Source organism: Malania oleifera, chromosome 9 (assembly GCF_029873635.1).
Source record: "Malania oleifera isolate guangnan ecotype guangnan chromosome 9, ASM2987363v1, whole genome shotgun sequence".
NCBI classification, from domain to species: Eukaryota; Viridiplantae; Streptophyta; class Magnoliopsida; order Santalales; family Ximeniaceae; genus Malania; species Malania oleifera.
The window spans coordinates 75959979-75987382 of record NC_080425.1 but is presented as its reverse complement, the minus strand read 5'-3'; the positions used below and the strand labels follow the sequence as shown (position 1 = coordinate 75987382).

At 35.2% G+C, this 27404-nt stretch overlaps 1 protein-coding gene and 1 long non-coding RNA gene across 2 annotated transcripts; both read right to left on the bottom strand.

The window, feature by feature from the left end:
- Positions 1–6390: 6390 nt before the first annotated feature.
- On the bottom strand, positions 6391–9656 carry LOC131164846 (uncharacterized). The gene is made up of 6 exons (XM_058122357.1): positions 9160–9656; positions 8480–9045; positions 8049–8241; positions 7385–7449; positions 7067–7277; positions 6391–6967 (listed from the first exon to the last, which is right to left on the bottom strand). The coding sequence occupies exons 1-6, from the start codon at positions 9337–9339 to the stop codon at positions 6605–6607; spliced, it is 1578 nt and encodes a 525-aa protein (XP_057978340.1). The 5' UTR covers positions 9340–9656; the 3' UTR covers positions 6391–6604.
- A 604-nt stretch (positions 9657–10260) lies between these two features.
- LOC131164845 (uncharacterized) lies at positions 10261–26981 on the bottom strand. Its single transcript, XR_009139358.1, has 5 exons — positions 26783–26981; positions 26584–26676; positions 26289–26485; positions 11132–11243; positions 10261–10766 (listed from the first exon to the last, which is right to left on the bottom strand). It is a non-coding gene; the product is annotated as an uncharacterized LOC131164845 (long non-coding RNA).
- Between the last annotated feature and the right edge of the window lie 423 nt (positions 26982–27404).

The following is a 27404-nucleotide window of genomic DNA, read 5'->3' as shown; positions in this document are numbered from 1 at the left end:
GAAAAGAAATGGTGCTCTCAACAATAAAACTAACCTAGAATCGAACACTTCTTCACATATGATCTGCACTTTGATAAAATTCTTTCATTCTCGCTTTACATCTTTGATTTCAGAGGCACCACGTAATCAAACATGGAATCAGCCCGATTAAAATACCTTTAATAGACGATTTTTTTGCATAGTGGAACCAATTTGCCATTTTATTTTTCCAAGGAAGAGATCGTTGGAAAGGAATCCCCAATGCCACACTAGCTCGACGCCAAACCTCTGAAGCCACCTCTCCTAAAGAAAGAATATGATCAATGTTTTCCTGACTTCTCTGAACGCTGCAATCACAAGTTGAAGTCATCGATATTTCTTTCGTCTAAATTCTATCATCTACAGTCAAATGGCAAAAGTAAGGTGAGGGGAAAAAGTTGGAAGGGGGAAAACAAATTGGAGAAATAATTGCTCACTGAAAAAGAGTGAGGGGAAAAAGTAAGGTGGAGAGATTGAAATTTGAAAGATAAAGGAGGAACTAAGAAATTGAAGGCAAAAGAAGCTGGAGGACTAATACATTGAAGTCTACAATATTTAGGATTTAGAGACCAAAGAGGTTCAGAGAGACAGATAAGAGGACAGAGGCAACAAAGCATACTTCTAAAGGCTTAAAAGGTAAGTACCCTTTGCCTTATACTCGATTGTGAGATTTGTTTTAAGTTTGTTATCAAACTTCAAGGTGAAAATCTTTTTCTTTTCAAATTCCAACAATAAAATCTTTGAATAAATATCAATTTCTCTAAGAATTGGTTTGTCCCAAATGATTTATTTTTCAAAAGGGTAAAATGATTTTCCCCTTTCTAAATTTTGAAAATAAGTCTATTTCTCCAAAATTGGGTTCTCCTGAGATGATTTATCTTTCAAAAATAACTTTTGTTTTCTTTTCTTTAGAGAATTTTGAAAACAAGTCCCATTTTTCCAAAATTGGTTCGCCCCCAAAAAAGAGTATTCCTACTTTTTCTTTTTTTAAAAAAAATAAATAAATAAATAAACTCAAGAATCACCTTGATTTTTCTTAAATTGATATTTTTCTTACAATCTACTCTTTTGCTTGAAACTTGGTCTTTTGAAAAGGAGATTTATTAATTTATTTATTTTAAGAAAACACTTGACCTATCGAGGCATGATTACTTTTTTGTGCATTTATTTTCGCATCAGTTGATTACATGATGTCGATCAATTCCTACCTTTTAGGGACTAGAAGAGAGGAGAAGTAGTGGGACCACTGTGGGACTTAGTTTTCTATAATATAGGTGTCATGAAAATCCCCTCGCTCAAAATATTATCTTCAAAGATATCTCGAGAGCCTTTAAAATTGTGAGTTAAATAAAACCATGCTTTCGCAAACCACATTCCCCTTTTACCCATAGATTAGAGCCATGTGCTATACCCGCTTTATAACATATAATACAAAACATTTGAGGTAGTTTGGCATTGTAAATTATGTCAAATAGTTCATCATTTTCCTTTCTTTCGTTGCATTTGAGATACGACATGCTCAGGGAGATCATTAGGGTATCAAAGAAGGCACCATAGTCACAGAGACAACAGGCCATAGAGCTTGATGTGGTACTAGTAGGCTACTTGAGTATGTTACCAAGAGGGAAATCTGCCCAATGAGAAAACACCTACCAATGCCACCCCTAGTGGTGCTTGAATACTTGATGAAGTAGGAGAATGAGTAAGAGATGTGAGACATGTAGCCCTCTACTAAGTGATAGGGAAGACCTTAGGCGACATGTGCATTTCGATAAAAAAGTCTTCTAACCCACCCCCACCCCCAAAAAATTTAAAGATTTTGATAATAAAAAAAAAATGACAAATGATCGAGGACACTTGAAATTCGATTATTGATTTTTCAGCAGCTTGAAAATCAAGACAATTCAAGAAACTACTTGATCTTTTTTACATGTCTGCAATATATAGAGAATCCAATTGGGCGTAATGCCGCGAGTACTCCTAAACAAGTCTAACCGTAAAGGTTTTTCCTAATTATTATTTTAAAAAAAATCATCACCGCATTTATACTATTTGATGATTTGAAACTAATTCTCATCTTCATGCTCAATAAATTTCTATAGATCGTAAGATTTTACATTACTCCTCAATAACTAATGTAATATTTTTCTCAAAGTGCTTTTAAAATTGTAAAAGGGCATTGTTCAAGTAGATTCAGGGCCAGCCAAGCCAGGCCCTTTAGCCACAATTCAATTGCAGGTGTATCCCCTGCACTGTTGCCCGCAACGAGATTCTTAAAGGGGATGTTGTTTGGCGAGAATAATATAATATATATTCACGCTCTATTATTAGATTTAAAATGATAAATAATAATAAAATAAAATTTTAAATTTTAAATTAGCATAAATATAAATTATCTTAATTATAAAATATTAACTAAAGATATTAATTGTAAAGTTTTAATTAAAATTTAATAAATTATTCATTGAGAAATAACTAAAATTTTAACAAAAAGCGTAGTAAAATTGCTATTAAAAATATTAATTAAAATAAATTTTAGTTAATTCTTAAATTAAAATATAAAAAATGTTAATTAAAAATATTAAATACAAATTTTTAATTAACTTTTTGATTCGAAATTTTTAAAATATTTTTTAAATGTTTTACAATTTATACTAATTAGCATTTTAATTGATGTTTGAATTTATTAATTAAAGTAATATTAAAACTTAATATAATAGTAAATATTTACACATTATGTTGCCCTCAATTATTTTGATTAATTGATTATTAAGTGTTAAATATTTTGAATTTGTAATTTTTGAAATTTTTAGGATATAGATTTAATTAAGTACATATTTTTGGTAGGTTTTGTGTTGAAAATATAATTTTTTTATCATATATTTATTACACAAATATATGACAGTAATCTTCTTAAAATAGCTATCAGAATTCACACGTTGAACCGAGATGAGAATTATATGTATATTTCTCAAGATTTTACAATACAAACCAAATAAAAATATTCATGTGACATAGGAATCCTATTCCCGAGAATAAGAATACTAGGAATATCGTTTTATGGGAATGTTTTTTATGTCACCAACCAAACGACTCCTAAAGACTCTGCACTCCATCCCTCAACCGTCAAGGAGTAGTGATGAGTGCAACATATAATTACTTCCTTTTTTTTTTTGTGGGTCACTCTTTTTGTTTCAATGATAATTATGGATTTTGAATTGGAACAAATAAAAAATACCACTTGGTTTTATGTTTGTCTAGTGCAAGCCCCTGCTTATCATTGCCATCAAATAATAAGCATACAAGTTTTTTCTTATATTTTTTTTTTTATTTTTGCTTGTAAGTTGGATCTTTAATTTGATTTTGAACAAAAATAACACAAAAAAGGAAAACTAAAATTTGGGTTCGTTTGTATAAATTCATATCAATGAGTTTATTGAAAATTTGGAGACAAAAAATGGAGATAAATAATGTTATATTAGATATCTAGGAAAATTGTGAATCTTACCACCTTGGGCCAATCTCAAAATGCAAACCCGAAATGCAATAACTAGCTATGAACATTGTGGGGAAAATAATTACAACAACAACAACAAAATCAAATCTTAGTCCCACTAAGTGGGGTCAGTTATATGAATCTTTTTCTGTCAATTTATGGAATCATAAACCGTTTCTTTTGATAGATTCAAAGATATTAAATCATTACTCACTATTTCCTCCCAAATTAATTTAACTCTACCTCTACCCCTTCTACTGCCCCCCACAGTAACTAAGTCACTCTTCCTCACAAGTGCATTGTAAGGCCTACGTTACAAGTGTCCAAACCATCTGAGTCGTCCCTCCCTTATCTTATCTTATCTTCTATAGGAGCTACACCTAACTTACCATGAATATATTCATTCCTTAATTTATCTTTCAATGTTATACCACTCATCGATCTTATTGTGCTGGGCACCCCACTTGTGCCAAACATCAATACTACAACTATTGTTATTGAATATAAAAGAAACTAAAGCAAAACAAAAACTAATAATAAAACAGTAAAAAGAACAAGACAAGAAATTAACGAGGTTCGACATAAAATTACCTACGTCCTCGGGCGCCAACTATCAATCCACTACTTCTTAACAAAGTAACAATTTTGATGTGTGTTTTATAAATGGAGAGTTGAGCTCTTTATATAACTTCAATCTCAAGTCCCAAAAACACTTCTCTCCAATGCGGGACAAATAATACAAAAAATTCAAAATAACTTTTTATACTAATGTGGAACTATTCTACCAATGTGGGACAAAAAAACAACAAATCTCCACCTTGACGATAAATTTAACAAATTTTTTAGTCACCAATATTTTCTGGAGTTCCACATCATCGGCACCTTCAAAAAATATTCAGACTTGCAGGATATTGATCAAGTCCAAACAATGTTTGAACTTGATTGTTGTCACAATCTTGGTCAATATATCTGCACGATTTTCAGTTGTAACAATCTTATGAAGAAGTATCTTGCCTCCATCAATAATATCTCGCATAAAATGAAACGGAACGTCAATGTTTTTCGTTCGTGCATGATAGACTTGGTTCTTTGCCAAATGAATAGCACTCTGACCATCACAAAACACAACAATGTGCTTCTAAACAACTCCCAAATTTTTAAGTAAATCCTGCAACCAAATAATTTCCTTAACAGCCTCTGAAACTGCCATGTACTCTGCTTTTGTTGTAGACAAGGCAATGGTAGACTGTAAGGTAGACCTCCAACTCACTAGACCATTAGTAAATGTAAAAACATATCCAGTAGTTGATCAACGTTTATCCAAATCACCTACAAAATCAGAATCCACATATCCAACAACACATTGATCAATAGTATTATTTTTCTCAAAGACTATACCAACATCAATCGTATTCATAATATATCTCAAAATCCATTTCATAGCTTGCCAATGTCCTTTACCTGAATCATGCATATATCTGCTCACCATACAGCTTATGAAATATCAGGTCTAGTACAAACCATTGCATACATCAGACTACCAACAACACTTGCATAAGGAACCTGTGACATATACTTACGTTCCTCATCTGATTTAGGAGATAAAGCCGCACTAAGTTTGAAATGAGGAGCAAGAGGAGTGCTTACTGATTTTGACTGCTCAGACATGCCAAAACTCTATACTACATTCTTCAAATACTATTTTTGAGACAAACTAACTCTTCCTCTCATTCTATCTCTAGGAATCTCCATGCCAAGTATCTTCTTTATTTCACCAAGATCTTTCATCTCAAACTCTTGATTTAACTGACTTTTCAACTTGTTAATTTCTTCCATATTCTTTGAAGCTATCAACATATCATCAACATACAAGAGTAAATATATAAAAGATCCATTTTGTAGTCTGCAAAAATAAACACAATGATCATGTTTATTTCTGATATACTTCTGACCCATCATAAACTGATGATATCATTTGTACCACTGTCTTGGAGATTGTTTTAAATCATACAACGATTTACCTAGTTTACATACCCAATTTTCTTTTCTAGCAACCTAAAATCCATCTAGCTGAGTTATATAGATTTCCTCTTCCAAATCACCATGTAAAAATGTAGTTTTTACATCGAGCTGAGCTAGTTCAAGATCAAATTGTGCTACCAAAGCCAACAAAATTCGAATGGAAGAATGTTTAATAATTGAAGAAAATACCTCATTATAATCAATGTCTTCCTTCTGTGCGTAGCCCTTAGCTACCAATCTAGCTTTAAAGCGAACATTATTTGCATCTGGAATCATTCTTTCTTTACATAAACTCATTTGCAACCAATTGCTTTCTTATCCTTGGGCAGCTGGGTTAGCTTCCAAGTCTGATTCTGATGAAGAAACTGCATTTCTTCATATATCGTTCTTTTCCACTTGTCTGATTCAGAATTCTTCACTGCTTCTTTGAAAGTGTAAGAAACATTATCATCCACAACTAGAGGTGCATAGGCCATCATATCAGTATATCGAGCAGGTTTTCGAATTTCTCGTCTTGGCCTTTGAAAAACAATTGATTCTTGTTACTGTGAACTCATCTCAGTTACTTTTACTTTTTGGATATTATATTTTTTCGTCGCCCAACATTTCGATCCATATAACATAGCTGGTCTTATAGCTGTCCTATAAAACTTTCTCTTCAAATTTTAAGGATATTCTACAATCACATAGCACACTGGGAAAAATAATTATTTTCAAATATTAAATTAGAGTTTTTGTACTAAAAAACATTTGCTATTTGTGTGCTCATATTCTTTCACGATGATATAGAGCATATTCAACATTACCCTTTTACATGTGTTTTGCATGCAAGAACAAAATGAGATCGAGAAGAATAGAATTAAAATTTTCACTTGATTATATCATGCTCTTCATTCAAACTTCATTCCTTGCTTTCCTACTCCATTCGTTCTGCAAATCAAACATCCTGTTGTATATCTTTGACAAAGTAGTTATCTTTTATTTTGGGCTAGATTAACTAGCCGCCCTCTACTTTATGATAAAAAATTAATGTAGAATTATCATGAGGCTAAACATCTAATTAATTAGCTAAGGCTGCCTAGTTTGACTATCCCAATGCCTTTTCTCCCATAACTCCACTTGCTTAAGTGAATTAGCTTTTCTCCTGAGAAAAGATCCAAGAACTGAAGGGGCATAGGGAGGCGGCAATGTGCATGGGGCGGTACCAGATGGACCCTTCACCAAGGACTCCATCATGAACTTTCTCCCTAACCCATCTGCAGGACAAGCCATCGTCTCAGAGCACAGCTCCACAGCTCCTTTGGGTACTTGAGGCTTGAACTTTAAGAGCTTAGCATACTCATTCAGCAAATGAAACATGTAATCATACACATACTCCATCTTTAGCTCTTCCTGGATGAAGTCGCTTGCCGCTTTCCCAATCGCCCGCGCCTAATATTTTTAAAAAGAAGAATCCTTAAAACAAGTCGAAGAAGAAAAAGAAGAAGGTGTTGATGATGATGATGATGATGAAAGAGGAGATGGTGTAACCTTCTGTTTGTGGCTGTTGCCCCAATCGACAGCAAACTTAATGGATCTGCACTTATCGTCTTCCCTGATAGGCCAGTAGTGGTGAACTGGTTGCAGACTTCTTGTGAAGAAGTCATAGTAATGGGGATTTACCAGCAACGTGGGAGAATCACAAGCCAGAATGTACTTCTCACTAACGGACCATGCCCATCCTTCAATGTATATCTTGTATCTATATGAATTATGTATGAATAAATGAAAAAATTATTATTGGATTAGTAAACTTGTACATATATTTATGTGCCAAAAATAAAAATCAGGAGTGTTACTAATTGTCACCTGTATGTGCATTGGCTAGCTAGATCTGATTGTTCATATCCTCTCTGAGATTCAACTATCCAATCCTGCATGCGATGCCTATCGATTATATTACATGCAAGCAAGCTGCTGCATATATGGAACACCGAATTTGGAACTGAAAAACTAGTTAATTAGCAGGTTTCAGTACCTAATAGGTCTGCATTATATCCACATAGTTTTAGTCTTTTACCCTGTTCTCCCATCCGTATGCAGATTCTTTAAGAATTAAAGATTGATAACCACAAACGATGTCGAATTTCAGTACCCAAAACCATCCTAGCTTTACAGATACCCATCTCACGGACAGATCCAAAAACAAAATACCATACTGCCTGCCTGAATAGCTAGGTTATATAAATTGTTGATGCGTGCATTCACATGGGTTACATGTCAATATTATGGATAGCTCAGAGTATATAGTTATTAAAATTGGCTGTTTGATCTAGTATCAAGCTTCTTTTACACGCATTTATACACAGTGCATATGTCCAAAGTTGAAATACAATAATTGAGCATTTTTTTTTATTCCGGGTTGCGTAGTGATTATAAAATTCTATAATTGAAAATTTTTTTTCTTTCGAGTTGAGTAGTGATTTAAGGGCAGAAAAGATAATTAAGGATGGGATATGAGGAGAGTAGGAACCTGGACAAAGAGGCGAGCATTCCAGTCCTGTTTGTCCGAGACATTGCAAGTAAGGAGGTCTCTCCTGGTTTTAGCCACAAAAGGGTTTCCCTTCCAGTAAGCATATGGCTCCCTTTGCATCCATTTCCTCCTTTGATTTCCTTCTTTCATATCTTTCAACAACTTCTCCCACGGTTTTATATTTATCTCTGCCCTAAATGTAGAAAAAAAGTGAAAGGCTCTTAGTTAATTCTGAAAAGGCATTAAGGGCCAAAAACAGTTTCAGCACTGTTCGATCAAGACACTCAAAATTAATGGTAGGTCACATGTCTATCAAAGCTGTGATAAAAATGACAAAAAAAAAAAAATGTGTGGCAAGCGTCTGGGCTAGCTAGCATGTGGTTTTTAATATGGGGATAAGGCAGAAAGAGCCAGCAGAAACAAGCACTCACCATCCCCAGAAGGACCAATCAGGGAACACAATATCCGCCGTCCACCTGTCACCGCAGTACCGAAACAATGCCGGTGGTGACAGTCTGGTCCCGTTAGGCCCCCAGTAACGGCGTGATCGTATCACTGGCCGGTCATCGCAGTCGAACATCAGCTCCAAGTCCGGCACCAGACCTGGGTACCTCCTCAGGAGCTGCAGAATCCCCCACAAGGTGAACATGTCCCTACTCTGTATGGACTTCTTGTACTTCTCAACATAAGCTTTGCCCTTCACTATCACCAGCTTAAAGTGAGCAGTCCTGTTTGCCTTCTCCACCATTCCCCTTGTAATCCCTGTGGCTTTCCATGGCCTTAGATCCTCATGGATCCAACGAAAATAATCCGGGCACTCAATGTTCAATGGCAGGTCGTGATCAAACTCCCATGCTGTTGGGTAGTTTCTGGGACAGGTCTGAGTCAGGTTCTTGGCAGTGCAATTGAGCGGAAACTCAGTTTGCTTCGGGGGTTTTGGATGCTTGTTTGAGATTGGAATTGTGTTTTCTACCGAATTGTTGCCTGGAAATCCATACTGCATCATGTAATAACCAGAGAATAGCACTTAACCAACGTGTGTTTTTCCACTTGTGCCTAATTTTTATTTATGGACTGTTGAGAAGTTTAGCATAATTGAAATATAACTTACAAGGCGAATCCAGGAAGAAGAGATGAAGGCAGCGACAATGAGAAGAGACAAGAAGAAAAGAGTGTGTGTAATGCTTGCACGCCCCTTATACAGGGGCAGCGGCCGCCATGCCAACGCTGTCCCTGAGAATTGCCTGGCTATCTCATACTGGTGCAAGCTTGAATTGAAAAGCCGCTGCATTTTTTTGGGGGGGGCGGGGGTGGTGGGTGAGGACTTGTAAAATGTAAGGTTTGTGATGACAGAACCCTGATTTGATTTCTAGAGGTTAAAACACAAGAATCAGAGTGGAGGAGACATATTTGAAATGGCTGGCATACACAATTGCACCAGCTGATTTCACCTTCAATTGAAGAATATAAAAATGCCAAAATGGTAGGCCAATCCATTAGCTAAGAGGCGAAAAAGATGGGTCAAGGTCACGAATTGTATTACACTTCAGAGGGCATTTCTTTTCAGTTGCTCACTCCTATACGTCAGTGCCTTGCCGTGCCAAACCCTCAAGGCCTTTTTTCAACTCTAAATGGAAATCATAATGACCGGGGAGACAAAGTTCCACAAAAAAAAATAATAAATAAAATAAAATAAAATTAGGACCCGTCTTTTCCATCAATTAAAAAAATCCATAAAATATTTTTGCACCCCATGCATCAGAATATAGTTCCAGCATTCTAAAAACATATTATATTTACAGCTCCATGAATCAAACCAGAACAGAAGGTTCTCAAGGACAAGGAGGCCCTCAGTTTAACAGTTCTACCATACTGGATGATATTTATCTCAGAAATATTTCACGTTCAGACAGAGCTGGCAGCATGACTTTTCAGAATCAGCAGGAGATACCAATTAACCTCCCTTGTTGAATGACGGGTCTTCCAAGGGGGAACCCTCTTATTCAACTTATGATAATCTTTCTCTATGGGTTAAGGTCAATCCTTGCAGATCCATCAGTGTCGTGTTTTAGACCTCAGCATTTTAGTTAGACCTCAAACATTGGCAAAAACAGCTAGTTTGACTTTGGGCCATTGAAACATCCTCCCTTATTTTTTCCAGGCATGAAACAGAAATTTAATTACTGAATGAAAAAAGGCGTGCGCTAATGTAAATGAGAACAGTCCATGATCTTTGTAACTGAGGGCCACAATTCACAAATCTATCATTAATATTTTCATATACAATCAGCATACCTTACTGAACCGAATCAGCAGTTTCTACCTAATGGTACGCCAGGACATTCGCCCATTAAAGCTACACCATAGACTAAAGCTGATCCTATGATGGGAAACTGACCACCATTCCTGTTGAGTTTGCTGCTGAGTTTTCACTCCATCAGCTATTCTTTTCATTAAAATCAACTGTGACATAGCAATTGGCAACAAACAGTGACCCCCATGAACTCAAGGAATTGGTGTACATGACACAACTGTTGAGGTATGCATTGATGGAAAGGTTCATAGTGTCCTCTTTCTTTGGAGGGGAGACTGAGGCTTCTGGAGGAACTTCTTTTGTCTGTTAGCCTGAGCTATGGAATCTGCAGTACATAGAAATTTGGCCTTCAAAAATATTCCTGTATTGCTTCTCCACTCGTTTTCTCTTGGCTCATCTCATTCCTAGCATGCCAAAAAAAGGGAAAACAGAATAGAAAAAAGACTTGAGGCTCATGAGGTTATTACAAAATCTTACATTGAAATGGTGGCAATGCCTCTGCTTCAGAAATCATGGCAACACACCAGTTCCAGAATATACGCAAAATTACTAGGTTTAAGCCTCTCACCACATTGTGTAGGCACAACAATCAAAAGAACAAAAGCAGTTCCTCTAAATAAAAAATATTAAAAAAAAAAAAAGTTTCTTTGTAAGAAATCTTTGCACAGGTTTTTGCCGCAACACGACCAAACAAAACAACAATAAGCAACCAACCAAAACAAATTAACACAGCCAAAAGCCCTGAACCTAACCATACAAAGACTTTCACCTGCAGTCGTGCTAAGTGTCACGGACCCCCAAATAAGACTCGATTAAGGGGCCACATGGCACTAGCCAAGGCTCTCCCTCGACAGAGTCAGCCAATAATTACACGTTCAAACCTGCAGACATCAGCACTAAATAAATTTCGAAAGCCACTCGTAACCATGAAAATATTAATACAAACAACAATGGATTATGAAGGCAAGAGACATTCATACTCAATGATAAATAGAACTACTTATTTTATTCAATTAACAAGACAACCACATAAGTCATAACACAAGTAATTTGATATCCATTATAAATCCCTAGAAAATACATGTAAAGTCATCTCTCCTCCCCATTTAACCCACATTTACATTGTCACCCCCTAACATCCTCCCCCACTCATTTTAACGACGTCCTCGTCAATTTGTTGTAAGGAGTCTTCAATCTTCGAGTTCTGTTGTTGTTGTCTAGAAGTTCATGAAATCTTGAATCTCTTGTGTAACATACTAGAGGTTTTCTATCTTCTCCTAACTGTTGTTGTTGGCAACTTTTGTCGTTGACTACTTGTCTACAAGGATCTCCTCTACATATTTGGTCTCTTTCCTCTGTACAACTTATCCACTGTGCGAGGTAACTGTGGCCGCTAGCTTGTAACGAGCTAAAAAGGACTCTTGTTGGTTGATGAGCTCTTTTGGGCATTGAAACAGAACTGAGTCATATCAAGTAGTTGCACCCAATTCTTCTAATTGGCATTGACGAAATGGTGCAAGTACTCTTCTAGTAGTCCATGGAATCTCTTCGTCTATCCATTTATCTATGGATGATAGCTCGAAGAAATGTCAAGCTTGGAACCGAGGACTTTAAAAAGTTCTATGCAAAATTTTCCAGTGAATCTTTAGTCTCAATCATTGACAATATCTTGGGGAACACCCCAATACTTCTTGAAGAATAGTTATGTTGTCTCCTCTATCAAACACAATTTCGATGCGGGTATAAACGTACCATATTTCGAAACCCTATCTATATCCACAAGTATAAACCCTGCATCTCAAATGGGTTCCGGAAAAGCGAATATCGGATCTCTCATCATAGCATCCTTCAAGTCATCAAAAGCTTCCTGGCAATTCTCTATCCAGTTCCACCCTTGACCCTTCTTCGTTTTGTCAAAGGAGCAGTTCTCCTCAAGTACCCATCTATGAACTTCCCATAAATGATGACAAACCCAAGTTTTGTTTTGCTCTCACTTTCTCCATATCCCTCCTGATATGACCTTGCTCAATCACATAACCAAGGAATTTGATGCTTTGTTGTGCAAAAGATCACTTCTCTTTCTGGTTGTAGTCACCACCTCTTGGTCAACTTCTTCCTCTACCACCAATTGTGGCGAGATACATGTATTCACCCCTTTTCCATCCCTTCCTAAGTTATATGGCTGAAAGGGACGTCTCATCGTCCCCTTCCCTTCGGCGCAGAGCATACAACGTTTACCCTACCTACCCTTTGGAGCTCATGGTTTAAAAAATGGTCGCGACCATAACGTAACTACGTTACGTAACGGTTTTTTGGGTTACCAATACCATTACACACCGCGAAATCGGTGGGAAGAAAAATCATATTGTAGTGGCCGTTACAGACCACAACCGTTACATAAAGGTTACTAGGGCTGTTACGTAGCCGCTACATGACTATTACACTAAAAAATTTATTGTATTTTTTACTTTTTCTCACTTTTTCCCTCTTTCATAAATCATCCTCAATATACCATGTAAGAAGAGGGGGCAAAGATTAAAATGAAGATGACAATGATACAAAATTTACTATTTCTTTAAATACTCACAAGAGATGCATTAATTAACAATTTGAAAATACTAACTTGTTAGAAAAATATTATATTTTGATAATATTAGTAATGTGATATTTATGTTCTATATTTCTCAACTTCAACCTTCTTTCTTTTCTAACTATTTTATCTTTGTATTATCTGTATGTCTTATGTGTCTAATAAATTAATGGAGTGTATTTGTTTTATTGATTACTTTAGCACACATAAGAATTTATCACGGATAATAATAATGAGAAATATAAATACGCGCACACACGTAATTTTTCTATCAATAGTGTTTTAAAACAAATGTAAACTTGTTGCCCTTACCAAATAACTTAGTTACTCGAACTAAAGGAGCCCAAATACACTAAAACTTTTTCTAAGAAGGGCTAAAAGCTTAAAACATGCAGGTACACTAATATGCACAAAGTAATGCGTGCTTCAAAAAATTCATAGCCCTTACACCCACTTCCCGTTATGTAACATCCGCTACTCCCGCTTCCCGTTATACCCGTTACCATTATGTTATGTTACGCTACCCGCTACCATGATTTAAAACCATGTTGGCGCTTGACGTGACACCCTGAATACCTCTCCCGACCACTTGGCACCCTACAACCCTTTTGGGCGCTTGGCGTAAATCATTACCCTTTCTCCACAAGATTAACTTGCCAAAGCGTGCAGCATTCACCCTGCCTACCCTTTAGCGTTTGGCATGACACCGTGCCTACACCTCCCGCGCGTTGCCTACTTTCTTGGATGCTTGGCATGAACCATTACCCTTTCTCTACAATGTTGACTTACTAAAGCATACAGCATTCACCTTGCATACCCTTTAGTGCTTGGTGTGACACCCTGCCTATCCCTCCTAGGCGCTTGGCGTGGCACCCTGCCTACCTTCCTGGGTGCTTGGTGTGAACCATTACCATTTCTCTATAGTCTAGTGGAAGTCCTCTGACCACTCCACCATCAAACTATCATGGTTTCTTTGTGAATTGGTAGGTTTTCAATCGTGAGCAAGAGCATTGGTTGTTAACCTGTCACCATCTCAAAAGGATTTTATTAGTTGCAAAATATTTAGGTTTTGGTACCTTAATTCGAGACCCCTTATTGGTATTGGTCATCGACCTTCGAGACATTTGTGCCATTACATTTAACATAGCACTCATCTTCTGCAAGTTGTTCTGAAACTAGTTTGTTATGTTCCGAAGCTCGCTCTCCTCTTTCAGGATGTCAATGGATTCTTTGACATTCTTTGCACGCAAATAAAAAAGAATTTCAGCTAACTCTCATAGGGAGGCCTCAAGCTCTGTTGGTCTTTTCTCCAAGGATTTTATACTTAGAATGAATTTCTCAAGTTCCATAATTTAGTTCTCAAGATCAGATACATTATAGAGGTTTCCTCTAGTATTTTCTGTGGCGGCCTCAAACTCTATTGGCAAACCTTTCTCTTTTGTCTATTCCATCACAAACCCTTGGAGTTCAAAGAACTTTGTCTCCAAGGTTTTAAGTTTTGTCACTTTTGTCTCAAGCGCTTCAACGTGCTCTGTCTTTACAGACTTTTAAGTTCTCATTTTACCACTCATGGTGCTCACACACACTGTGCTCTGATACCAACTGTCATGGACCCCCAAATAAGACTCAATTAAGGGGCCACGCGGCACTCGTCGAGGCTCTCCCTCAACAGAGTTAGCCAATAATTACACGTTCAAGCTTGCAGACATGAGATCCAGATACGTTTCAAATGCCACTCGTAACCATGAAAGTATTAATACAAACAACAATGGATTATGCAGGCAAGAGACATTCATATTCAATGATATATAGAACTACTTATTTTATTCAATTAACAAGACAACCATACAAGTCATAACACAAGTAATTTGATATCCATTATAAATCCCTAGAGAATACACGTAAAGCCATATCTCCTCCCCATTTAACCCACATTACATTGTCACCCCCTAACACTAAGCTTCTCCAATGCCAAGAGTTATTGGGGCCCTTTGTCTGCAACATTATATTCTCAAAACCCCTGCAGAGCAACTTCGTAGAGAAGGCCCTTTTGAATTGTATTCACAAACTATCTCTCATCTGATTTTTATTTACGAAGTAAAATATTATTTTCCAACAGCAAATCAAATACTTCTTCCAAGTGTTCCTAAAGAGTGATCTTCTAATTAGACCTTTTTTTTTTTTTTTTTGGAGGGGGGGGGGGGGGGGGGAGTTTCTAAAAGCTCCATCCCTTTTGTGAGGGGGAAGGGTGATCTTCTAAATCAGAGAGTTGGGAGGGGTTCTAAAAGTATCAGCCCTTTTGTGAGGGGGAAGAATGGTCTTCTAACTCAGAGGGTTGATCTTCTAAATCAGAGGGTTGGGAGGGGTTCTAAAATTATCATTCCCTACAGTGAGAAGGAAGGGTGATCTTTGGGAGGTCATCTAATAGAATCATTCCCCTTTGGTGAGAGGAAAGTCACAGTTCTAAACTGGGAACATAAGTTAACTATAGCAATTTATTGTACAATAAACTTCCAACTAAAGAATAATGCATTGTATTACAAAAGATAAGATTTTTATATCCACTAAAAGGTTCTTTTGCAAGAACAAATTGATAAACTGAGTGCTTAACAAGCTTATCTCTAAATAGAATATTGGACATAAAAAAACTAACCTCCCTCAAAGTTTGATGAAGCAACATTAAGCCCATCATGTTTTTCCAGAAGAAAGAGAACTTCCTTTGATTTAAGTGCAGCAATTAGAAACTCCCAAGCCTACTAAGATACTAAGGAGTAACATAAAAAGCGAGTTCAACATCATAACACTACTTTTCTTGCTTTCCCTTTCAAAGTAAGTTTTTTTGTAGTTCTAACAATTCGAAACCACTCATCCCTGTAGACGTGCAGTATTTGTGTCATTAGATAAATTACAAATATTTAATTTGTTTCTTTGAAATTATAATACACACATGCATGAATGAAATTATTCGAGAGTAGGGGGCCAGCTCTCTGTATAGGCTATTTTTCATTGATTTTTTTGTCGTTGTATTTGTTATTTTTAGTCTTAAATGATTTGGAAAAAATCCATTTAAATGGAGGAAGGTTTGAAGTATTGCTTGGTGAGTGAGACCATCATTAAGACTCTCAAAGAATAGGTATAAGAGTTTTGTTGTATTTGATCCCTCCTAGGTTAGCCCAACGAGAGCTCCAAGGCAAGCCATCCACTTAGATACCCTGGGTTTGATTCCTCACGACACCAAACTTAGCTTTAACTATTTGAGTGGATAATTGTCAGCCCCTTGATCACTTGACATGGTCGAGGCATGTGGAAACTGGACCATATGCCAAGGCAGGATCAACAGATAGTCATGGGCTATGTTGAGGGTTTCAAATTGTTGTGTTGCTTGGGAAAGAACCTAGCATTCTCAGTGGATGGTTGTTGAGGTGTTTGGGTGAATGTTCAGCATGGTCAGAGAGGGTTATGGTTGAGGAGGTGATCTATGACCTCATTTAGTCTTGTCATTGGTTTTGATTATGGTAGTAGGATGTATAGAAGGTTGACCTGCTGTCTTGTCAAATGTGTATGTCATGCGACTACATGCTCATGTGTGGAGTGGCATGCTTGAAGTCTATGTACAGTGACAAATTGATTTGACTCGTAGGCCATGTGCTTTGACTAGAGAAATGGGTAGTTCATTACTTGGCAGTTCTATGAAATCGTTGACCAGCACTCACTCTGTTTGAGGAGATTTCATTGGTTTCTGGCATTTACCAATGTTCCAATCGCAACAACAATTATAGAGGGTTAGTACTTAGTACCTTGTTGGCACGTGTTAGTTGCATCTAGTAGAACCTAGGAAAGTTACAGTTTTCAACTGCAAGCCCTCTGACAATTGGTGGTGTCGGATAGTGCATGGTAAAACACCAACACTCCAAGCAGGAAGACACCAACCCAACATGGCTTCAACACATGTTAGAAACGATAGAGACATTTCAGGTTATTTTTTTTGCTTTTAAAATCATAAGACACGTGTCAAACAACGCAACTTGAATTGTTTGACACTTAGGTAGGGGTAAATTCAGCTTAGTGCAGTTCAGTTTTAGCCAATACTTAACACCAAACCGCAAAATTCGGTTTCTTAAATTACTGAACCGAAACCAAATGGGAACCGCAGTTTTCTCTCCAATCAGCTTACTGGTTCTACATTTTGGTTCGGATAATAAATCGATATTTGGATACCTCCAAAATTCTTGGCCTCTTGAACTTCAAGGACTCAACCGCAACATGGGGAGTCTAATGTGGGCCAAGCGCACTAAATGCAAGCCTAGACGGATTGGTGATCAAGCTGATGGGGAGACTCAACCGCACCATGGGGAGTCTAATGTGGGCCAGGCACACTAAATGCAAGCCCAGCCGGATTTAGGGTGAGCATAATTTGGTTAAAACTAAATTAATCGAATTAACCGAGTAAATTCGGTCAGTTCGATTTGGTTAAAAATTTATTCGGTTCGGTTTTCATTTTCATTCAATTTCGATTTCCGATTTTCGGTTCGGTTTTTGGGTTTAGTTAATTCGATTAACCGAATTAAACAAATAGTATAAATTAATAATAAATCATTATATATATTATATATTAAAATATTTTATATATTGTATAAACACTAAAATTTTATTTATTTTTTATATATTATATATATTAAAATTTTATATATACTATTTATATTACTTATATTTTATATATATATATATATATTAAAAATCTATATTATATATATATATATATGTATATATATATTAAAAATCTATATTTTATATATATTAAAATATTAAATCAGTTAAAATCGATTAACCAATTTAACCAAATTTCGGTTCGGTCGGTTTTGAGTTCGGTTAAATATGAAATTTCGGTCGGTTCAGTTAATGAATTTTTTTAACCTAAATTTTTCGGTTAATTCAGTTAATTAACCAACTTCACCAAACCAACCTAATGCTCACCCCTAGCCGGATTGGTGATCAAGCTGATGGGGACAAGTATAAAGGACAGAGAGGCTTCGCACGAATCGCATCTCTACCATATTTGATGTGGGACAAGAAAGGCTGGGTAAAATTGAGCAATGACTTCAGTCGTTCAACATGCACGTGGATCTCCTACTCTTTTTGTCCCAAATTGAAATTCGTGAGGGAGGGGAGCCTCCCCAACTTTATAAAATCTCACTATTTCTCTCCTTTACTCGGTTTTTAAGGGCTTCCCTGGGTGTCACGGTCCGACTATTTTCACACCGTTGTGAAGGGCCGTGGGACGCTAGCTAAAGCACTCTTACTTAACTAGCTAGCCTATCGTTTACCAACATTCATCCACGAAGCACTTTCATTAACATTCATTCAAATAGCAGCGGAAATAATAATCAATTCATGAAAGCCGTGGCAAGTAAGCAGTAAACATTGAAGTAAACGTAATTCATTAACAAATCCTCCGTTGACATGTTGTACTTAGCGAGGGAGGCAAGTAGGCTAAGCACGTTGACAATTGCTAGTGAGTTTTACAATGACTGATGAACACTCACCCTCCCCTAAAGAGCTTTCTGGGCTATTCTCACTCTGGCACTAGGAAACATCAAAGTGACCGAGGAGTCATACTGCCTTATTTGAGTTACAATGAAATAAATATTGGAAAATAACGCTACACTAGTATTTACATGATGGAAACCCATCCCAAACACACGAGGCAAGCGGTCATAGGCAAGCATTATGCCCTGAACAAGCTTAGCTCGTGACACTAGGCCACTTCCCCACTTTGTAAAGGTAAGGGGAGGGTCGTCACAGTGTAGGCAACCTTACTCCTACTTTTATACAGAGAGGTTGTTTCCTTCCCTCAGTTTCTACTACGATTAAAATTTAAAAGAAGGCTAAGAAAATGAAGATTTAACTATTTTGTTCAAAATGGAATTTTACTTGGAAAATATTAGTAAAAGAATCTACTAATAAATATATTAATATTAGTTAAACCTTTAATATTATATTGCATGACAGAATTAATATATATTCATTTATAGAGGATATTTCGGTTTTTTGGCTTTTGGGTTCGATTTTGGGGTTGGAAACCAAAATTTTAATCGAAGTTGAACCGAAAACCTAAATTTTCTATTTTCAAGAGTCAAAAACTGAAAGACCAAATCGAAATTTATTTCAATCCAAATTCAGGTGAAAATAAGAAGAACAAAAGAACAATTTTGATCTCCTAAAATTACAAATAAAATTGAAAAATTTAAAGCCCATCTTGAGAAAGAAGCTTGCTCTTATCTTCCTAATGCTTTTTGGAATCGGAAAACACACGTTGTCAAACTTCCATATGAAAAAGACTTTGATGAAAAGAATACTCCAACAAAGGCAAGACTAGTACAGATGAACCAAGAATTATTAAAACATTGCAAAAAAAAAACATCCAATTAGACTCAAATCATAAAGATAGAGATTAAACTCATGTCACCCCTACTTTTAGGGGCATGCCTGCCAGGCGCCAACATTAAAATAATAAAATCTCAAAATAAAAAATGTAGGAAAGGCTTATTGTGATAATATTGAATATTCATAACTTGAGAGAGATCTTTTTGGAAGAGATATGCTTCCTTAACAAATAATATATTTCAAATTCTAAACTTATCAAATAAAGGAAAAGTTTATCAAGTTGTCATCTATAAATTTCAAAATGCATATTTTTCCTACAATTTCCTATTATCCTAGCCTTGCTTGTTAAGTGCATTGTTGCTATACCCTAGCTATCACCAAAGAACACAAACAACCTAAAATGGCTTTCAAGTTACAGGCTGGCAATCAACCTAGGCACGTATTTGTATATTTTTTATTAGTTTTTTCCTGCATCTGCTATGTTGTCTATTGGAAACCTATGAAAGCAACTCTGCATCTGCAAGCTTAAAATTGAAAGAAGGTTGCAACTCTACAAATCTGTAGACCAGCCTTCTTTTTCTCTTTTCTTTTTTTGTTCTCTTAAGACTTGATATGCATTGTTCGCTCACAACCTAACAACTTAAATTTTTAGGCAAAGTCGTAATCTAGCATGGTATCAAGGCCATAGTTGCCAAGAGGTCCTAGGTTTGCTGCCTATGTTTAATGTTATAGTGCTCAGAATATGGGTGCTATTCATTTTTGTTTGTTTCTCTCTCCACATGCAATCAAGCTGCACATACGGGGGAGTGTAAAGGCTTGACACACATTGTTGGTCCACAACCTAATAACTTATGTTTTTAAGTAAAGTGGTATTCTAATAGTTTCTTTTACAATTTGTTTTGTGCCATAATTTGACATGAATCATTATACATCAATACTTTGGTTTGAAATGTTTCTAAAAATAGTTTTTTTGTGTTTATTTGATATATATTGAAGAGTCTTTTCAAGAGTAAATTAATCAAACACTTTGTTGATCAATTGGTTGGGGGGAGGGGGGATTACGCAGCCAGGTTCAAGTTTGTCCTCAAGGCAATTTTGAGCATCATGAAGAGATGAGCATAGAGAAACAAGCTGAATGTTTGAACTTTGAACATAGGTTATTATGAATTATAATTTATAAACATTTTCTGGTAGCTACAAACTAAGTGATGGTTGAATGTTTTTTAAAACTTTTATTAGCATACTTATATAATTAATAAATATATATAAATCCCCTATATCCTTGTCATGTCATGTCCTATTTTTTTTAAGACTTCACGTGTCCACACGTTGAACACATATTGTGTCGAACATCTGTGTTCACACTTCATAGGCTATGTAAATAGATCTACTGCATGCCTGAAACACCATGAAATTTGTGCATAGGTGTTGTCAAAGTATGTGGAATGTATTTTCTTCATTTTAGTAAAGGATTGAAGGTTGGGAGGTGTTGCACGTGTAAACTATTTCTCAATGTGCATGGTTGTTACTTATTACTTGCAAGATAATAAACCAATGAATTTGATTGTAAGGATCTGGCTAAGCCAAGTGCGCTTGGTGCCATCTCATGGGGGATATTTTCGTGGGAACTTTAAACCTTGTGATGATACCCGTGGAGGAGGGTTGTTGCGCTAAATATCCTAGAGTTAGTAGGTAAATTGATGATCAAATCCCTCTGTTATGCCCCTCTCCCCCCAAAAAAAATAAATAAATAAAATAAAATAATAAGAGCACTAATATATTTGACTTATTCATTCAAATCTTGTCTTAGAATAAGGCAATTACGTATTTAAATGATGTTAATTTAGATAGAGAAAAAAAATCACGATTGAAAAAACAAGATAGTATAATTTAGAGAGCATTTAAGATAGTTTTTAATAGGTTGAGGGATTTCAATTAACTCCACGGTCTCCGCCTATGATGCACTTAATGCCTTAATTTTTTACAATCAATTCCAAGTCCGAATAAAGGAGGGAGGCTGCGTTAAGTAGATGACAACCAGCATAAAACTTATTATATCTCAATGAAATGAACTATACCAATTGGGGGTGTCCCCGATGAGCCACACATTGCACTTTTACCACATGGCCATAGAGAAAAATGGGCAAGACTAGGCTAGGTTGTCGCCTCGAAACGATGCATTTTATTGATGCCCGAGTATAGCGTCAAATATGGAAGATTTCCTGTATCATTCAAGATGTGGCTGGGTATAGAAGCTATTCTAGAAACTAGGTTAGAGTAGAAACTTTAAATATAAAGAGACTCCCTAGTAAAAGCGTGGAGGTGCTTGACACAATGACTAAAACAAAAATTAACATGATTTATGTTCAAGAAACTAAATGGGTAAGGGCAAAAGCTAGAGAAATTGAAAAGTTCGGATTTAAATTTTGATACCTTTGGAAAGTAAAAATATAAGAATACAATAGAAGTCATTATGGATAAAGACATAAAAGATAATATTGTAAGTGTTAAAAGAGTAGGAGATAGAATCATAAAAATGAAAATAGTCATAGGACAATAGATGGTACATGTTATCAAGGCTTATACTCCTGAAATAGGATCAAGGAAAACCCTTAAAGACAATTTTAAAAATTTTAGATAATATTATACCAGGAATATCAAGGAGTAAGAAAACATTCATAGGAGTGGATCTAAATAGTCACATTGAAAAGCACAATAAAGGTTACAAGAGAATAAAAGGAGAACATGAATATGGAGATGAAAATGAGTAAAAATATAATCTTTGATTTCACCACGTCATAAAATCTTATAACATGCATACATGCTTTACAAAAGAGAGAACACTTAGTAACCCTTAAGATCAAGAGTAGACAAAATAAAAGCAAAATAGAATTCTTCTTACCATAGAGGGTGGATTGTTTATCATTACTCTGGTAAAAGTTCAACTACACAGTATAGAGTATTAGTGTTGGATATATGCATAAAAGAAATGGAAGAGAAAGGATAATATAGATCAATGTAAGATAACCAGGTGTCACGAGCTAAGCTTGTTCAGGGCATTATGCTTGCTTGTGACAGCTTATCTCGTGTGCTTAGGATGGGTTTCCATCATGTAAATACTAGTGTAGGGTTATTTTCTGCTAGTAGAATCTTTGTAAGCCAAATAAGGCAGTATGACTCCTCGGTCACTTTGATGTTTCCTAGTGCCAGGATGATAATTACATAAAAACCTCTTTAGGGGAGGGTGAGTGTTCATCAGTCATTGTAAAACTCACTAGCAATTATCAACGTGCTTAGCCTACTTGCCTCCCTCGCTAAGTACAACATGTCAACGAAGGATTTGTTAATGAATTACGTTTGCTTCAATGTTTACTGCTTGGTTGCCACGGCTTTCATGAATTGATTATTATTTCCGTTGCTATCTGAATGAATGTTAATGAAAGTGCTTTGTGGATGAATGTTGGTAAACGATAGGCTGGCTAGTTAAGCAAGAGTGCTTTAGCTAGCGCCGCACGGCCCTTCACAACGGTGTGAAAAGAGTCGGACCGTGACACCAGGCTATGGAACCTACAGGGAACAAACATACTAAAATCTAAAGATGAAGTGATAAAAGATGGGGACTCAACAATAGAATAATAGGACACGACATGGCAACGGCACGAGGGATTTGTATTATATTTTTTACTATATAATTATGTTAAATAAATGTTTTTTTTGTCTAATTATGACCCACTTGGGAAAAATATTCAAACATCATTTAATTTGCAAGAACCAGAAAAATGTTATGTTGTTCAAACATTTAGCTTGTTCCCCTAATTTACTCATCTCTTCAAGATACACAAATTTTACTGTAAAGCAAGCTTGAAAGCCAAAACCTGGTTGCATCCCCCCACCCCCACCCTTTCACCAATTAATCAGCAAATTGACTCTTTAACAAATATTAAGTAAACACAAAAATAAAAATAAAAAAATTCTTAGAAACATTTCAAACCAAAGCACTGATATGACATGATTCATGTCAAATTATGGCATATAATACAAACTGCAAAAGAAACTAAAAGAAAGAGAAAAAAAAAACCAAAAAAAAAAAGATAAAAAGAATGTTGGCCTGTAGATTTATAGAGTTGCAGCCTTCTTTCAATTTCAGGCTCACAGATGCAAAGTTACTTTTGTAGATGTCCGATAAAAAACACAATAAATGCAAGAAAAAATAAATAAAAGATACAAACATGCACCGATTTGGCAGATTGCAGGCCTAAAACTGGAAAGTTGTAGGCTGTTTCCTTTCTTTAATGATGGCTAGGCTAGGGCAACAATGCAAATAACAAACAAAGTCAAGAATGTCGGCAATTATAGGAAAAGTTCCAATTTTGAAATTTAAAGAAGGCAACTTAATAAAATTTTCCTTTATTTTGATAAGTTTATAATTTGAATATATTACTTGATAAGGAAGCATATTTCTTTCAAAAAAAAAAAAATCTCTTAATTTTGAATATTTGATTTTATCACGACTAAGCCCTTCATAAAATTTTTTATTTTTAAGATTTTATTATTTTAATAACCATTGTGTCCCCAAAAGTGTACGACACTTCAAATTGTTGTGTCCAACACGTGTCAAATAATTAAAAAAAAAAAAAACTTAGCACGTCTCTCCCATGTCGGAGCCGTGAAGAAGTCAAGTCCATGTCCAACACGTGTCCGACACAGACACTTCTTCTCGCTTGAAGTGTTGGTGTTTTATAAGCACAAGCACTCTTTAGAGCAAGATGGATAATTCTATTAAAGAGATAGCAAAAGAGGCTTTAGGTGAATCTAGATGAAGATTCTTGATAAAAGGAAGGAAAGAAAGGGAAAAAACTTAGTTAATATCAAATGTATAAAAATAAAAAATAAAAAAGATGATAATGTTTTAGTGGAATATTTTTTTTAAAAGGTGAAGTTATTTTAATAAGCTATTTAATGAAAATAAAGAAAAAGACTTAATCTTAGAAAAGACAAATGAGGAAAAGACTAAAAATTCAAGATCAATCCACAAAATTAGAGTTAAGGAAGTTAATTTTGCATTAAAGATAATGTCAAATGGAAAAGCTAGGGCTAAATGACATCCCAAAAGTTTGAAAATGCCTAGGTGATATCGAAATTATTTGGTTAATCAATTTATTTAACACAATTATAAGTACTAAGAGAATGCCAAACCAATGGAGGAAAAGCACTTTAATACCTATTAAAAAAATAAATGAGATATTCAAAATTGTAATAACTATTATGAAATTAAATGTATGAGTCATGTAATGAAATTTTGTGAGAAGTTAATTGAGCAAAGACTTAAGAAGATCTTCAGAAACGATAGTTTCTAATGATCAATTTGGTTTTATGACTAGGAGATCAACTACAAAGCTATATATATTAATATCTATTAAGAAGATTAATGGAAAAGTTTAGGGGAAAGAGAGGGACTTGCACTTGGTTTTTATTAACCTTTGTATTGATGAAAGTAGGTATGTGGATATCATTAGGGATATTTATAATAGAGTAATGACCAGTTTTAGGACTACTGGAGGGTTTAGGAAATCCCCAATCACAATAAGTATACGTCAAGGGTCTACTTTTAGTCTTTATCTTTTTGTATTAATCATGGACGAAATTACAAGGAACATCCATAATGAGGTTTCATGGTGGATGTTGTTTGCAAGTGATAGTCTTGATTGATGTAACTATAGGAGGAGTAGACTCTACGTTATAACTATCGGAAGAAGCATTAGAATCTAGAGGTTTTGGGATAAGCAGAAAAAAACAAAATGTGAAATGTAATTTTAGCCATGTTAGGAGGGATATTTAAAAAGATATTAAACTTGATGATCAAGAAATTGATAAAACTAGTAGATTTCAATACCATAGATTTATTATGCAAGTTGAAGGAGAAATTGAATAAAATGTAATACATGAAATTAAAGTAGGCTGGATAAAATTGAGTAATGCTTCAAGTATGCTTTGTGATCATAAAATCCCTTTAAAATTAAAAGAGAAGTCATATAGGATGGCTATAAGTCCAGCTATGCTATATGGATAAGAATGTTGGGCAATTAAGAAATATGATATCCAAAAAGGATAAGTTTCTGAAATGAAAATGATATGGTGAATGAGTGGTACAACTCTAAACGATTAAGGAATGAACATATTGGTAGTAAATTAGGAATAGCATCTACAGAGGATATAAGATAAGTGAGAGGCAGCTAAGATGGTTTGGCAATTGCAACATAAGCCAAATAATACTAGAGGAGCGAACTATTTAGTGTTAGTGAATAAGGATTTAGCAATCCTCCATTTGCTAGAGGATACTGCCCAATATTGAGTAGATTGGCACAAAAGAATTCATGTTACATAGTAAAACTTAAGGCTTGGTTGTTGATATTATTAAAATTTTGAGGGATTACCATTAGGTGCCCCAAAAAGTTACAAGGTTTTGAATTTTTTTAAAACCTTGAGGATCTTAGTATGGTTTTCCAACAGACCTAACTTCCATCCCTAGAAAGATTTAAATGTTCTAGCCCTTGCATTAAATTACTCACAGTAGAATAACCTACATTCGGGAACATGATTTTGAGTTTTGAATTAGAAATTGTGTGAAATGTGAATGTAGACAAAAAATTTTGTGAAATTCAGTACAAATCCAGATCTAAGACTTGGATTCTATGCTCCCTGGAGTGTAAATGTCTGGTATGGCAAAACGATAAAAGTGCTGGGAATAAATAATTAAATATCATTGCACTTTCAAGAAAATCCAGCTTGTTCATGTAGTGGCAACAATTCAGCAAGAAAACTAGTTCATTAGTGTAGTGATTGCACAATGTCAGTATCAATTGAAGTATCAACTTATGCAAGTCTAAAAGAGGTTGAAAGTTGGGCTGACAAAACCGAAGGAGCATTATTTCATATTTCTGTGGAGGCGCACCTTTTTGTATATCCGAAGAGAAAGTAACACCTTCGCCCATCTTTCTGCGTCTTCTACAGAAAAGGAACTTCCTTTATCTTCATCACGAATATCTTCTTCCTCCAAGAAATCATCGCCATCCACGAAGCCATCGCTTTTAATAGGTTCATCGTCGAAATCATCCTATTCAAATCCACCCCGACACCAACTTTTCATAGCTGCAGAGTATTCCGGGAGAGCATTCAATCTGATATGCCCAAAAAAAAAACTAATACGTATGAAAATAAAATAAAATAAAATGGGACGAAATCCGTACCGGGTAGCCTCTGCATTGCCGTCCCCCTGCTCAAATGATGAAGGGAAAGAAAAAAAGCATAGTCTTTTCGCACCCTCAAAGCACTTCTAACGTCTATCCATGGAAGAAGAAATGGAAATCAGCAAGAAACAACAAACCCAGAAAAAAAAGAAAGAAATAGGAGAAATTAATACTATAAACATAAAGAATGAAAGTCTACCCATGCTCCTGCGCGCGGAAGTATTCATGGGTTCAGCGTAAATTATATAGAACAAATGAGGCTATGGAAGCTTCCCCAAACCCTAGAACGAAGGGGACGATGATCAAGAATGAGTGTTAAGCTGCCCCAAACGTGTTTGTTTTACGGATAAAAATTAAATTTAGAATATTTTTTTTCAAATGATTTCAAAATCTTACAGAAGACAAGGAAGCAACTTTTTTAACATTTATAAGTGAGGTGAATTTTATAAATACATGGTTTTATAATTTTAAAAGTATATTACAAACTATTCATACATTATTTTATTATATATTATAATTTATTAATTATTGTTAAAATATAATTAAATTTCAGAATAAAGAAAAATAATGGCCTATTCATTTAAATTAATTTTAAAAATTAAAAATATTAATTGGAGAAGTTGGGACAAATTTAAATAGAATTTGAAATATTACATCTCATCTAAATTTAATTTGGATATGAATTTAGGTATATTTGAACAAATTTTAATATAATTTATATTACATCTTATCTAAATTTAATACAACTTCAAATCCAAAATCTCTCCAAAATTTAATTTGGATATGAATTTAGGTATATTTGAACAAATTTTAATATAATT

Bases quoted from the DNA above. Each gene is read 5' to 3' on its own strand.
- LOC131164846 (XM_058122357.1), bottom strand. From the start codon at position 9,339: ATGCAGCGGCTTTTCAATTCAAGCTTGCACCAGTATGAGATAGCCAGG. The intron at 9,046-9,159 runs GTAAGTTATATT...TACATGATGCAG, and splicing joins CTTCTTCCTGGATTCGCCTT to TATGGATTTCCAGGCAACAA. The intron at 7,450-8,048 runs GTTCCTACTCTC...CATCGCATGCAG, and splicing joins ATGCTCGCCTCTTTGTCCAG to GATTGGATAGTTGAATCTCA.